At 32.3% G+C, this 16,819-nt stretch overlaps 1 protein-coding gene across 2 annotated transcripts in view; it reads left to right on the top strand.

The window, feature by feature from the left end:
• The window catches only part of GALNT13 (polypeptide N-acetylgalactosaminyltransferase 13), a 601,907-nt gene that overhangs the window by 255,070 nt on the left and 330,018 nt on the right, over positions 1–16,819 (top strand). Inside the window, exon 4 of one of the 2 annotated variants that reach the window (XM_077153856.1) lies at positions 985–1,153. The exons of the other annotated variant lie outside the window; for it this stretch is intronic. Coding sequence (XP_077009971.1) covers positions 985–1,153 — 169 coding nt within the window. The remainder of the gene's footprint in view (positions 1–984; positions 1,154–16,819) is intronic. 2 annotated transcript variants of the gene reach the window in all.

A 16,819-nucleotide genomic window follows, 5' to 3' on the forward strand; every position in this document is an offset into this window, starting at 1 on the left:
ATGATTCTCACATGAATTATTCCCTTTTAGGGCTGGTCCAGGTATTTGGACTTCTTTTAAATATGTGGAGATTAAATTCAATAAGATTAGTGTGCTAGGAACAATAATAGACCAAAACATTGGAAGAGTCAAAATTAGAACCACATTCTTTTTACTTTAACCTAATTTAATATCAGTGAAAATGATCAGTTAGGCATACATTAGGATGAACTAGGATCTGTTATATCATGTGCTAACATACTTACACTTATGAAAATGTGTATTTTAGAGCTAGAAAGGACATTAGATTAGTGATAAATTGAAGGAAATGGGAAGGATATTAGCCTACATATCAAGAAGTCCTGAGTACTCTTAATGGGCTACTCTCCCCAGCATATTGCTTGAAGTTCCAGTTATTTAGTACATAATATCTAAATGCAATTCGGTATTTGCAATTATTTGTCACCATCATGCAACTTGTTTTTACACATTTCAAAATGCTTTGACAAATGAGTTAAATTTCTGTGAGAAGGAAGGATTATCAATCTTGTTTGCCTTTATAAAGATGTAATGGTAATAGATATGTGCAGTATCCAAGCCTTTAATTAAATGTGAAAATAAATTAATCTTGGTACATTTTCAAACATTCTTATTTTTATTTTGCCCAACTTGGTTTGCCTAAGATTAAACTTCATTTCTCTCTAATATATTGAAAAACATGAATGAGTAATTTTAAATTTGGTGTTTTGTATTGATTAATCATTAAATCTTACTGACTGGTTAGCTCAGGTAATCTATCCATACTTGAAAAACAGCATGCAGCATTAAGTTAATGAATTAAAATTGCTTTAGTATGCTGTATGTTTTGTAGGTAGTGATGGCTTGATGATCATATTATTAAACTAGTTTATAAGTAAGGTACTTCAGAATCATGCCTAGGCATGAGTATATTCAGTTCATTATCTCTATTTTGTATGTATGTGTGTACCTGTGTATGTTTTACAGCTGTTATTTCAAGAAACCAAGAAGGGCCAGGAGAAATGGGAAAGGCTGTGCTGATTCCTAAAGATGACCAGGAGAAAATGAAAGAGCTGTTTAAAATCAATCAGTTTAACCTCATGGCCAGTGATTTGATTGCTCTTAACAGAAGCCTGCCAGATGTAAGATTAGAAGGGTGAGTTTACACATGTTATGAGATCTTATAAATTAATAATCCCCATATTACATAATATCTTAGATTTTCACCTAATTCAGATCATTTCACTTCTAGAACTACATGGTTCTAAATACCTGTGACATAGCGGGGATTTACTGTGCATTCATATGCTGAGAAATAATGGATTTTTTTCTTCTGTGGCAGAGTAAAATATGTTACTTACAAAGAGATTGCTGAGCACACAAGCCTAGCAGATTTTTCTTCATGAGCTGTTTTTGTTTTGCATTGCTTTATCTTGCCAAATGCAAAGCAAACATGCTCTTTGATAAATTATTTGCTTGCCTATATAGAAAGCTTCAAACACTGCTTCAAAAAACTCTATGCATTGCTATTCCAGTGAAAAATAGCTTGTTACCTCTATAAGCCTTTGACCTTTAATATAATTTATTATGGGCTCAAAGAGCTTATGTATCTATTAATAATTAGAATGTTCAGTAATCAGCCATGGAAGAAATATTCACTTGGAAATAATAATTCTGCATGAAAAATGATCTTTAAAAATTCAGTTTGTATGTGACTAACTATAAGCTTAATTCTAAATAGTTGAATACAGTTCAAATAGTTGTAATAAAAATAAGAATATTTAGTGGAAGTATTGTCATCCTAGTAGATAGCCCTTCTAAAGCAAATTGTTGACATTCATGAAAGATACGTGTCCTGAGATTTTAGAAAATCTGCAAAGTTATGGTCATACTCCACTGCACTCTTCTATATAAATAGAAGTTATTACTTTAGACACATAATGCTATTCTCTCTATATAGTAACTTCTAACATAAATAAAGTTTGCCACCTAAAATGGGCTATTTTATGTTATTATTATTGTAGCAATATTAACATATTTACTAAATCATGGTAACCAAAATCATATTAAGATGCTAGAGCTGGGTTACCAGAAATCTCATTCTATTAACTAAGTAAAACTGCTTCCTCAAATGATTTTGTAAGCTTTTGAAATGTCTCTCTGAACAAAATCGTGAATAATTCCATGTTATGGACATTTTTGGTTCCCAGTAAATGGCCAAAATGCTAAATATTGAATTTGTGCATTTTAAAAATCTAAGATAAGTTTAGATTATTTCTATCTATATGTGTATATGTTTGTATGTGTATGACATATTTGCATCTTTAAAGGTATACAGTAAATGTATTCTTCAAAATAATTTTAAGCATTTTAGATGCTAATTTGTATAATGTTAAATTCATTACTCTGTCATGGTGTCATAAAATGCGTAATTATAATAGTAATGCATTCAGGAAACTGCTTCGGATTAAAAAAAAAAAAAGTCTTGACTTTTAAATAACAAAATAAATGAACTTTTTTTGTCCAATCTGGGATTTCCTGGGATTTCCAAGGGAAGAATTATTTTAGCTCAAAACCACAGCTAAAAAGAAAAAAAAATAAGAGAAAGAAAAGAAATGTTCTCACTGAGCAACCATATTTTTGGCCAGTAGTATTTCTTCTATTAAGAATCACTTATCATACTAACTACTTGAGTAATCAAGACATACTATGTGGAACATTAGAACATTTAAAACAGAGAATTCACATTGCTCAGGATAAAAATTACACAAATATCATATTTACTCTGGTGATTATTGCTTGAATTCTGAAGTTTTACAGTAATTTATGAACTAACATTAATGAAATAAATCATCTATTTAATTTTTTGTATTGCACTGCAGTGTATGCAATAAGAGAACAGAAATATCATCCAAAATTCTGAGACAAATCAAAATGTGTGTGTGTTTCACTAGGGACATTTGCAAGTCATCATGAATGACTCAGTTGTCTGATTGCTTGGGAACAACTAATGTTGAAAAGCATACCATGAATCATTTAGGCAAGCTGTTATTTAAAAGATGTTGAAATATGTTAAAAGTCATTTGATCTAGAGAACACATTTTTTGGCATTAGTCAGTTACAGTCCTATGTTTTGGTAGTTATATTTTCAAAGTGAGATAGACACAATTAAACTTGGTCTTAAAATTAATTATAATTAGCACATAAATTATATAAAGACATAAAAATTGAATACATAAATAATGGTAAAAATATATTGACTTAATTTATTTTAGTTGAAAGTGAGTGCGTATTTAGAAAGTGTCTGGACAGCCCAAACAGTGGATTCATTCAAATATCTAAGAATATTTACTGTAAGATATTTCAGAAAATTGTCCTGATATTTTAAGGGAGTATTTGGCCTTAATATCATTCTACAAGTGTTTTAAGATGTGTTCAGAAAAATAAACTGAAATAAGTATCCAGTGTTTTCACAACTGGACCAGATAAAAAGTAATTCTTGGAGACAAGAAGCATTAGTACAAGTTGGATTTAGGTTCTAAATATAATGCCCTTCCTTGGGATTTTTAAATATTTATATTGATTATTTAATATATTAATTGTATTAATAATTAAATAATTATATTGATTACTTAATATATTTATTGTATTAATACATCTAGTACATTTATATATAATCCTTGAATATTTTTAGGCACATAAAATTAGAGTCACAGATAGTCATGGCACTTGGCTATTTTAAATGCAACTAAGACTGGAGGCCCTACCAAACCACTTACTTTCCTTAAATCCTCCCATTTCTGAGATTCTTGTTGTAGTCTATATATATATGTACAAATAAAATTCCAGACAGCTGTAATCAACCCTCTCCTCCTTTCCCTATCCTTCACAAATAAAAAAAAGTGAGATTTCATAAAATTCTATGTGATTAAGAACTTTGAGAAAATTGAATGTTTACTGATTAGTTGAATAATGATAGTTCAGCATTAAGGATTTGTTAGCATATTTCAAATAAATTACACTACTAAGATTTTATAAATGTACATATAGTTTGGATTTCAGAAGATAATATTTAAATATTTCTGGTGTCAGCAAGTAGGTAAATAAATGTCATTTTCTTTTGTTTTTATATTAATATTTGGTGAGAGAGAGAAAGAGAGGGAGAGAAAGACAAGTTACCAAACTAAAGAAATCCATTAAGAGATATTACATACAAATTTTTGAGCACCTAATATGTGCCCAGTACTTCTCTGTGCTGGGAATGTAACAGCGAAAAAAATAAGTTCCTGCTTTATTGAACTGAGACTATATAAAAGGTTTAAGAATGGTAAGGGATAAAAATTATTGAAGGAAAGCTTGTTTAAGAAACATATTTGAGTAATTTGAAACTAGCTTAAGAAAATAATATTGTAATTTCTACTTACTAATACACAGAGCTTTTAATATTTGCTGTGTTCCTGGAACAGAGAATACTAGAAATGTAACAGGCCTATGGTTATGTAAAATGTCATAAAGATACAAAAGCAACTGTGCAGTCATTAAGCAAATGCATATGTATTATATATATATATATGTACATATATTCACACATGCATGCACTATTTTTTTAAGGCAGTGAATGAATTGTATTTCCACAAAAGCCAGTGAAAATCATATTTTGGTTTTCTAAAGCATCTTGGCATGTATTATTGCATGCCTGTAGGCTTTTGTGAAATAGAATATATGGTAATAATCAATGAGTTGAATGCAAGACTCTGTTCCATTATATTAAAAAGAGTGAGCAAAAAGTCAATTGTGGAGAGAGATTTTCAAATAATAGAGAAAGAACCCAGACATAGAGTGAAAACACACAGGTTTAAGACCCAGCTATTTGGCTTACTGTTTGATCTTGGGCAAGTCATTAATTTTCTAAGTCACAATTTCCTTTCACTTATTAAATCAACTAATGTAGTAGTCAACCAACAAACAAAACCCTGTCATTTACCTAACGGAGGCTTGCCCTTTAGGAAAAAAAATGAATATAACAGGTCTTGACTGTGAGGAATAAAAGAACATTTTTATATAAACAACCAATTACAATGTTGTATGACCACATCTATAACTGTAAAATGAATCAGGTAAGAATAGTGTTTCCCTGAGTTCCTATATATATAAAAGATTTGTCAACTCTATAAATATTACATTATTACTCTGTGGAATTTACTTATTCCTTCTAGTTCCTTTTTTGGGCCAAGGGAAACTTATTCAGCACTCGGCTTTTCCCTTTACCATTTACCCTTTTCAATTCTTTTTGTGAGTGAAATTAACAGTAATTATTGGGTGAATGTACATAAAGAAGCTATGGCCAATTAAAACAAAATGCTGAAGTTCTTTAACATTGACTTTTATTCAGATACTTAATCACACTTCAGGTTCTTACTGAGTTATTGGAAGGTTATAATGCATTTGGCATTTAAATATATTTCATCAGGAAAAGATATGAGCAAATAGGAAATTTATTTCAGCTATTTATATCCTAGACCAAATAACTAGTTCTTACATATGCACACTTGCAAAATGATAGAGAAAAGGACTCTAGCAGTCTTGCATTATTAGTGGAATAGAGCTGCAGCATACAAATTTTGAATAACTTGCTCTCAAAGGACAAATAATTACTGCAAAAACAGAAATAAACCATCGTATGCATTTTTCTGTGCTTTGTCTCATAAACATACCTGTGCATTTACATAGATAGCCTTTCTCATAAATGAAAATATCATAAAGGTAGCATTGATTTCACCAAGGTGAAAATGCAAATATTAATTATATTTCTGATCTCTCAATCACATACTTTCTTTTTGACTGAAGAATTACTGCAACACATATAAAGACAAAAAATGTGCCTGCAAAGGTAATAATTTTTGCAATAGTTTGATTTCTGTAATGTTCACCATTGGAATTAATTTCACTACCTAGGTACAAAGTGTTGTATAAGAATGTTTGTCTGTGTGCATGTGTGTGTGTGTATATATATATATATATGAGGGAGATGGTGATTAGATATGGTTATATCTGGAGAAATGTTATGGTGTTTAACTTTCCTTTCAAATAGAAGTGGAGTAAAACAAGTCTAGGCAGACCCTGTTCTCAGGGACACGTGTGTGCCAGTGTAGGTGGAGGGCATGTTGCGTAGCTTCATTTATACTTAAACTACCCCTCAGTGGACTCCTTCAGGTGAATTATCTGACACTGTTACCTTCAACTTCTCTTTTTGATGATGATATTCCCACAATTGAAAATTTGTTTTTAGACTTTCATTCACAGACACATCTTTATATCAGTCAAAAATCTTTTATTAATTTATGTATTCAGCATTTGTCAGGATCTTCTTGACAGAATGTTATACATGTAAGATATGAAATATCTAAATATCTATAGTACAAGACAGCATGAATTCAGAAATACTATTCTGCATACTGTTTTGTGAGATGAACAGTGTTAAAAACATGGGTTATAGAAAAACTCAGCTATGTACACTACCTATTATTTCATTTATACTCTTAGAAGTTTATATATTCAAGTTGACCAGATACCCCTTTGTTTTCTTTTGCTTTGCAAATTCTAATTGAGGAAGTGGAAAATTTAATTTTCATTTTCTAAAGCTGCCATGCTAACTATAGTTTTATTGATATTTTTTCTCTTTGATTTTTTAAGACTAAAAGTGTTTTTATATTTACCCACTATTATAACTGTTAGTGTTTCCTTATAGTTCTAATATGTTTTGTTCCCTATATTTTGAATCTGTGATTTGGATTAAAAAATGATCATTTTTATCTTCATTGAAAATTGAAGTTCAAATCCATAACTTTTTTAGATTTTATAGTGAAAAAATAAGTAAATCTTAGAGAAAAGGAAAAGTAATTTAAGATACAGAAGTTATGAATAATTGGTGAGTTGGGAAAAGGTGTCAAGACTGTTTGACAGGATAGAATATGAGGTCTTATGAGAAGAAATCCCATCTAAAATGGAGATTTGTAAATAGCCATTCTGGGTCACAGACCTAGAGAGGATTATGAGAATTCTTAAAAACCAAGCCTCCGCATTTATTTAGACATGACTTGATAGGTAAGTAGGTTCTGGAGCAGAAGTCTAAAATGATGGAAATGATATTTAGGAAGGCATATTCCTGCAGTGTTACATAGAAAATATCACAGATATGAGAAGTGTAAATTTAAGAAGATCCCCTGATAGGTATTGTATTCATTTAGACATGATTAGTTAAAAGACTGGTTTAAGGTATTTGCATTAGAAACATAATACAATGTGCGTTTGTAGTAATAAATTAAAATGGAAGGAAAGGATAAACCAAATTCAGGGTAGCTGCAGGAATGCAGGAAGGACTGGAATTAGTATGAATTTTCAACTGTATCTGTTTGTGGGAATTTCTTTTTAATGTGTTGATTTATTTTTTTAATTTGAAACAAATAGGAAGGAGGGGAAGGAAATGAAAACAAAGCTTATCCCAAATATATTTTGAAGTGATATTCCAGAATTGGTAACTGGATACAAAGGAAAAGAAAACAAAGAAGTCAAAAGATGTGTCTAATGTTTCAAATTTGGATACCTAGGAGATTGATATATACACATAAACATACATACATTTGTACACACACAACCATAATAACTCAGAGACAGACATTCTTATACAGCACTTTTTTTTCTTTTTTCTCTTTTTTTTTTTTTTTTGCATGGGCAGGCACCAGGAATTGAACCTGGGTCTCCAGCATGGCAGGTGAGAATTCTGCCGCTGAGCCACCTTCGTACCACCCCATAGCATTTTTAATTTTAATCTGGATAGTGAAATTAATTCCACACATGAGTACATTACATAAATCAACGTATTGTAGAAAGTATTATTATTATCTTTGCAGGCAAAAATTTTGTCAGTATATGAAAGTTTTAGTAATTCCCAAATTAAAAATAAAAGATATGGAACAGAGATCAGAAATCCAATTAATATTCTCATTTTCTATTTCTCCTTTGTGAATACATTTATCTTTGTAATAGTAGCATAATTGTGCACAGCATAGGCTTAGAATTTTTTCATATTCTAATATTTCTAAAATTGACCCTTTGAAAGTTAGCCTTTTGTGGTTAACATTTTAGTTTATATTTATCACATAAAAATATAATTTGAAAAGTAAAGATAGCTTTTTAACAAATATTTGCAGATTGATTCAACTGAAGGAAGCATTGGAGGAATATTTGACTGCTGTATAAAATTCTCATCACCATTTTTTTTTCTATGTGATATTTTCTGTACACATATAGGTGTCTTAAGGGAGGGTTAAATTGGTCTAATGCCAGCTTACAGTGTTATTTTTCTGAGGAAAAATTTGATTTCATATTAATATAGTTTAACTCATGACAGTAGAACATAGTTTTATTGATGTGGGAAATGCTGGCATATGTTGAAAAATCCTTATTGTATAAGATAACATAATATCCTCACTAGCTTGCAAAGTTTCCTAGTAGATGCCAGTATACTTTCTGAATGATAATTGCTGTGTAAATCAGAAAATTTAGGCCTGGGCTTTGAATTTTAATATTTTACTGTAGCTATATAATTATAGTGCATGAAAACAATGTCAAAAATAAATACATTTCATTTTTTGTACTCCAAATCCAGCCTGAAATAAATGGAACATGTGTAATGATTATAATTTTAGGATGAAAATGTATACATACAAATATATTTTCCACTGTGCATTTATTTATTTCACGTATAGTTCCATGTTTTATTTCTCCCCTGGGGAAATGTATTCTCTCTGCTTTTATTTTATACTTTTCTTTGTGAGTGATGATACAGTATAGATATAGATAAAGGCTATTTTATTACATTGTTATGGGAAACTGTCCAGTTGATTATAAAGAGTTAATTTTCTAAGATAGTGTTCTATCTAAGAAATCTAGAAGGAAAGTCCACTACTCAAGGACATTGCCTCAGTACTTTTCCCCACCTTTAAATCATTAATTCTCTTTCTTTTCTTGGGTTACTTGTCATTGTTGGCAAACGTTGTTTTTTCTCCCTTAAAAGCAAGCATATAAACAAAACACCTGTGTTGACGAAGCTTCTCCTTACAGGTAATATCAATTTATCTTCTTTTCTTGTTAGAAACACTTCTTGAAAGAGTTGGCTACAATCACTGTTTTGAACCTGACTCCCCCACCCCACTTTGTCTTTTTTTTACTTTAGTTACCGTTTATCCCTACAACATGAGCAAAACTGCTCTTGGCAAGGTCATTAATGACTACTATGTTGCTTTATTTAATGGCCAGTTCTCAGTCTTCATACTTTTTGAGCTCTCAACACAATTTGACCCAGTTGACTATTATGTCATTCTTTAAACAAGTTTTTCAACTTGGCTTCCAAGTCACTATACTACCCTAATTTACTTCTACTTCTCTGGCTGTTCTTCTCTTACTTTGTTACGTCTTTTTTCCCCTAACCTCTAAATGTTGATATGTCCCAAGGATAAGTCTTTGGCACTGTCCATTTTTTGTTGACACTCACTCCCTCAGTTATTTCATCTGACCTCTTGATTGTCATTATCAATTTTATTGCTAATACGCACCTCTCCCTTGATATCCAGAATTGAATATCTAACAATCCCCGATTTATTCACTTGAATATGATAACACTCATCTAAAACTTAAAATGCCCAAAACCCAGCCTCTGATACTCCCTACAAAACCTACTCTTTTCATGGGAAGTTCACAACTTAGCTAGTGTAAATTCCATTCCTCCAATTGCTTAGGCCAAACCTTGGAATTGTCATTGCCCACCATCATTTCTTTTTACTATCTCCACTTCTACTGTCTGAGTCCAAGCTACAAATATTTTTCAGCAAAATTATTGTAGTAATCTCTAAGTTTTTTGTGTGTGCTTTTTTCTTTCTTGCTTTTCCCTTGGCACCCTGACGTCTCTAATCAGCATAGCAGTCAGAACAAATGTTCAAATAGGTCAGTTTGTGCTATTACTGTAGTTTAAGTCTCTTCAGTGGCTTCTCATCTTTCTCAGTGTAAAAGCCAAAGTCCTTTCAGTGCCCTACAAAGCTCTATATGACCTAGTTCCTCATTACTTCTCCTTTATCCTCTGTTAGTAAAACCCACATTCTCTGTCAGTTCCAGGCACAGTTGAACATCAACACACCCCCACTTCAGGGCCTCTGTGCTTTCTGTTTTTTCAGCCTGGGATGTTTGTTCCCTGAATATCTTTGTGGTTTGTTCCCTTACCACCTCCCCGTTCTTTACTCAAAATGTCCTCTGTGAGGTTTTCTCTGGTCACATTTTATAAAATCACATCCATGACACTTTCTATCTCTCTGTTTTGCTTTATTTTTTTTCCTTTATATGAATATACTATGTGTTCAACTTATTTTCTTCTTTATTGCCTACTTCACCCACTAGTACATAAGTTCATTGAATTCAGAAATCTTCGCGTGTTTCATTCACTGCCTTATCTCCAGCTCTTAGTTGGCACTCAAAAAATGTTTGTGATGTGAATTTATAAATTAATGAATGATATGTATGCATATAAAGGATGAAAGAGGCAGAAACACTTGATACTGTTTTGTAATCAACAGAACCTTTATAGATTCAGCGGATGCTACGATGATGAAAGAGAACTTATTGGGCCAGGTTAGCATCTTTGTCTTTCTAAGGGGACAGTTTAGTCTGGAGTAGGATTTTTTTAAATTTTTATTTATTTTTAATTTTTAAACTTTTTTATTGTATGCTATAGCATATATACAAAGCAAAGAAATAAAAAAGCAATAGTTTTCAAAGCACTCTTCAACAAGTAGTTACAGAACAGATCCCAGAGTTTGTCATGGGCTACCATAGGATCATCTCATTTTTTTCCTTGTAGCTGCTCCAGAATATAGGAGGCTAGAAGGCTTAAATATTCTTTTATCATCACAATCGACTTTTTTTCCTTCTTTTTTTAATGAAAAATAACATATATGCATAAAAGCAATGAATTTCAAAGCACAGCACTACTATAAGTTGTAGACCATATTTCAGAGTTTGGCATGGGTTACAATTGCACAATTTTAGGTTTTTACTTCTAGCTGCTCTAAGATACTGGAGACCAAAAGGAATATCAGTTTAATGATTCAGCATTCATATTCATTTGTTAAATCCTATCTTCTCTGTATAGCTCCACCATCACCTTTATTCTTTCCATCCCTCTTTAGGGGTGTTTGGGCTATGGCCATTCTAAATTTTTCATATTGGGAGGGTCTGTCACTAATGTGGGGTTGGGAGATGGAACTATCTGATGTTCTGGAGAGGCTGGGCTAGGTTTCAGGACTTATCTGGATCAGGGACCCATCTGGAGGTTGTAGGCTTCTGGAAAGTTATGGAGTAGGAATTTTTAACAAAAAATGGAAATCTGCAATAGCCCATTATTGGGGGTTAATAACATGTGCTCTATAAAAGATCAGAGCAAAAGTCAAATAGTTGGAATTAAGTGATAGCTAAGAGAGGATTAACAAATTGTTAATTTTTAGATTGAGGGTCCTGTTTTATTTTCCATTACCAGACAACTATTGGGTACTAGTCACTATGCTTAGTGCTTATATAAATCATCCATCACTAGTCTTCCTTTTTTTTTTCCCCAAATTAGGCTTAAAAAGTCAGTGATATTTCCATTTTACAATTATAGAAACTGAGGGATGAAGTCTTTATTCAGGCTGCACTATTAGAAATGATTTTCTCCTATAATTTCTTCTAAATTTGCTGTCATATCTCCCTTTCCAGGCTTTGGATGATTTATCGGTGAATTTCACAGTTTTCTGGCCATTTTCAGTTATTAGGAAAGTCTAATTTCAGAGGGTAAAAGGTGCAGCCTAGTTCTTGGTTAATTCTTGTCAGTAGTCGTACTATCTGAAAGGCAGAAATCCAAATTTTCATTTTTGTGAAGAGCATTTTGGAGCAATCTTCAAAATATAGTTCTCAACATGGATCAAAGACACCCCAGGTGACTCTTCTCATTCTCCTCACTCAATAGGAAATATACCCATAAAGATTTGCTTCTAGGACTTTCTTTCCTCAGCAGACATCCCTATAAGGAAGGACGCCTTCAAGAGACCTTGAATCCTAATATAATTCTCGCAATGCCCATGTGATCTTAGGAAGTCAGAGCTCTTTGCCCCACCATAATTTGGAAGCAAACTTCCATAAACACTGATTTTTTTCCCCTCATACCACCCTTACAGAATCCTCTAGGATACTTCCTGCTTTGCATATCTCCAAGCACCAATGTAAACAAGTCACAGTTTCCCAGGAACTTTTTCATGACATTCTGTGATGCCTTCAAAGCACCATTTCAAGCCACAATTTCCAGCCGTTAAACATCTACCCAAGTGTGAGATGCGGGTCTCTTAAGCAGTTACAGTTTCTGAAGATGGATCTCTTGGGGGTCCCTGTCATTTGCTTGAGAGTGAGATACTTTTCTTCCCTGCTCTGGAATAGGAAATGCCACCATATTCCTCATACCCTTGAATTACCTTACTTCATTGAACTTTTCTAAATCCCTAATCTTCTCTCATAGAGGCTGGTGGTGGGTGACAAAGATTCACAATTATGTGACCTGTCTGCTATCTCTCCAGCATCTTCTTTTAGAAATCAGGTTCTCTCTCATTGAAATTCCAAGAAGAAAAAAACTTTTCTTATCCTATTATACCTGTTTGCATGTACTTATCGCATAGTGTACAAGCTGCAAATTCAGGATCTGAACAAGATCTCAAGTCCAAAATTGTAGTCTTTCTGATGCCCCTTAACAGAGTTTCTTGAGAGAGTAGAACACTGAAATAAGGATTCAGCCATGAAAAGGACTATGGTAGTGAAGTTGATTATAAAGGTCAAGCATCAATATCTATGAAATCCCACAGTATTACCTTGTCCAGTGCATGTATACCAGACCAACGAATGTGTGCCAAAGTATTAAGGTACTTAACTATAAAGTATATTTCTGCATTTAAGACATCTAAAAATTCATACCAACGGCATCTCAAACCCAGATGCTGAGGTAAATTCTGGAATAGAAAGGAAAATAAATATGAGTTATATGCTGGAATCATTTTAGGGAGTCCAGAATTGATATGCATTGTGGTGGGAGTGAGGACAGGAGGGAACAACAGGAATGATTAAGTGGGTGGCTGAGACAGATGGTGTGGACTTCAAATAAGAAACGCAGAAGGTGGTAGATAAATAATGATGAAAGTGGCACTGGAGAGTAAAGAAAAATTGGATAATCCCACCCCAGCGATTCAGGGGGCATAGGATGAGACGGGACCTTTTAAATGTTTACTAGATTTGACAATGAAAATGCTGCAACAAATAGCACTTGGCAAAACATTTCTTCCAGAGTAAAAAGATATGGCTATAAGAAAAGAGAAGGCTGTACTGAAAAACAGAATCAAATTATATGTATTCTTTTGAAAAATTGTGTTGTGACTTTCCATTCCAACATAAATACTCAGTATGAGAAACAAACAAGCAACTGGAACAAGAAAATGGGCCCTATTTCTGGAATACAAGTAATAAAGCAATTTTTGTTGGTGGAAGAACCACCAATTACATGTATTGGGAAACACCTGTTTAAGTTTTGAGTTGTTGTGTCATGTGCAATTCCAAAATTGCATGTTTTTAAGAAGACATTTCAAAGACAAAAAAAAAAGAAGACAATTTATTGACTTTAATCTGAAAGCCAGCTCAGCTGTCAATTATTTTAATATAAGTACATTGCTTTAAAAGTCTGCCTAATAATCTGTGTCACAAAATTGTGGCCCAGAAAACAGAAGGTTAAAAGACTTGAGGTTTATGAGAGGTATACGTGTTTCTAGTCATAGACTGGGAGGGTAGATGTAATTTGAGTGAGCTGAACTACTGTGGCTCTGTATATTTGATATTTTCATATCAATTTAGGATGATATGGGGGTATAGACACAAAAAAGGTCTTACCTAAAAAAATATATCCATATATCTTATATGTACATTGAAGATTTTTGACTTAGAAAGAACACTGTCAGAGTAAAGGTTCCAGCCATCTTTGTTGTACTTAAAATGGCAATAAAGAAATATTTTTGGCAGATTATTAGTTTTATCATCATGAAATTATAATGATAGAACTGTCCCTTTAAATATGTAAATGAATTACATTATTTCCTTACTGTATTTATAATAACTCTTATAAACAATCAATACAATCATTATTACTACTTATATTCCCCACATAAATATTTTACTACATTCACTACTCAGTAATATTTTATTACATTCACTACTCAATAAGTCACATGATTTAGTGTCATCCATATTTATAGATGAGGCAATGGAGATCCCTACTGATTAGGGGAGTTTCTCAAATTCATACATGGAAAAGGATAAAACTAAGTCTCAATCCACATTCTTTGAATACATAGCTGTTTCACTACTCCTCTTACCACAGCTGTCCAGTTGATACCCAGTAGTCTAAGTGTTTCTTCCTAGTCTTTAACTTAGAATTGTATGCACAAGATAACCCTGAGGATGTCATAACAGGAATAGTAAATGCGGATGAATATCCCGAGGAATAAGATAATAACAATGGGAAATTACTACAACTGATGGAGATTAATTAGGAACACATAGAAATACCTCTTTTAAACTAGGGTTAAAATAAAAAGCACTGGTGAAGAATTCAGGATATTTAAATAAAAACTTCTCTCCTGTCACAAGCTAACTAAATCCCGTAGGTCGCACCATTTACCATTCCTGGGTTATGATTTCTTACTCATGAAATGAAAGTATTAACCTAGTTATCCAAGTTACATTCCAGCTCTAATATTCCTTCTCACCATGAAGATTTTCTGATGATGTTAACTCTGCCTGATGATCACTAGATCTCTGCATGTCAGATAATGCAGTTCATACTGAATTACATTTGGAATGGATATTTATAAAACCTGATAGGCATCAATGTAGACATAATGTTGGCATTTATGGAATTATTATAATGTCCTAAATTATAAGGCTACAAAAAAGTTTTGAATTAATTGTGGGAAAGAAAACAGAATTTAAAAATTCACAATATTTTTAAAACAAATCTGGTAATAGGGAGAATTTACCATAAAAAATGATCAAAATGTGATCTTAAGACAACTAAGGTCTTAAATATATCAGAAATAAAGATCAAGCATATACAGCATTCCATTTCTGTGTTATATTAATTGCTTTTGACATTTGGAATTATAGTTTATACTAAATATTTATATGGTTTCAACAACTAAAAAAAAAAATAACAAATGGAATAGACACATGAGACACCTGCCATTACAAAGAATTAAAAGTACCCAGAAACTAAGCATGAAATTCTGGAAACTAATACATAGGGTCAGGATTCAGAAGAAATGTTATTGACTAAACAAAGAACTGATAGGTTTGGTCTAGAGTTTATTTAAGCAAATGGTTTATTAAATTCTAATATTTTTAAGCAAATGGTTTATTAAATTCTAATATTTAAAAACTATTCACTTTTGCATATAGAATATAGCTTTAATTTAAATAGATAGGTAGATATATACATACATCAAAATGTGGAATTTAGAAAATCAAAAAGGTTTGGTTAAAAACAACTATATTATTTATTAAAGTAAAAAAGGGTGTATTTAATTTATAATAGACCTTAAGCTTAATGGTCAAGGATTGGTTAGATTATTTTCAGTATTATAATTCAGTTGTCTAACAAAGAATCTGAAACACACTGTGTACTCAAATAATTATGCACTGAACAAATGAATAAATGCACTATTTGAAACCAAAATCCAATTGAAAATTCTATCCCAGGAGAAAACTGTGACTGGTAGCTTAAGAAGGTTCCAATAGAGAATTCAAGAGAAGGAAAGCAAGTGGAAATCTTAGAGAGACTCCATGTTTTTTTTCTTTTAAATCAACATTAATGTGAAAGGAAGACCAACGAAGATATTATTCCTTAAGGAGTAGAAGAAAAGAATCCAACAGAGTTACTTTAAAAATGCAAGGCATTGATATTTCTGGTTAGAGTTTTTGCTCTTTCATTCCTGTCTTACAAATAAAAAAAAAAAAAGGCTCGATAAATTTTTGGAATGAATTTCCCCATGTTTTCCTTTGTGAGACATTCATTTCTATTTGGGATTTCTTTATTCTTTTATTTTCATAGTTATTTTTTTTAATCTTCTTTTCTTCCTCCCTTCCTCCTTCCTTCCCTCCCTTCCTTTCTTCCTTCTTTTTCTCTTTCTTTCTTTTGCACTATAGGTAGTGTGGTGGTTTGAAGCTTTATGTAACCCAGAAAAACATGTCCTGTAGGTGTAAACCCATTTGTAAGTAGGACCTATTCATGAGGCTACTTCAGTTAAGGTATGACACAGTTTATTAAGAAAGGAGTTCTTTATGAATGGAATGAATACACAGAGAGAGAAAGCTATAGAGGCAAGAAGCTGAAATCAACATCTCCTTGGAAGAGAAGGAGAGACCAACAGATGCCACTATGTGCCTTGCCATGAGGAGAGTCATGTATTGCTGGCTGCCAGTCATGGGAAGAAAGCATTACCTTGATGATGCCTTAATTTCAATATTTTCTTGACCTCAATCGTGTAAGCTAATAAATTCCCATTGTTTAGGTCCAACCCATTTTACTGCATTTACTTTAAGAAGTCTAGGAAACTAAAGGAGTTATCAGAAGAATGGGGTACTGCTATTGTAAATACCAAAAATGTGGACACCTCTGTGGAATTCAGTCATGGGTAGAGGCTGGGAGAAT

The sequence above is a fragment of the Tamandua tetradactyla genome, chromosome 3 (genome assembly GCF_023851605.1).
Source record: "Tamandua tetradactyla isolate mTamTet1 chromosome 3, mTamTet1.pri, whole genome shotgun sequence".
In the NCBI taxonomy this organism is placed as follows: domain Eukaryota; kingdom Metazoa; phylum Chordata; class Mammalia; order Pilosa; family Myrmecophagidae; genus Tamandua; species Tamandua tetradactyla.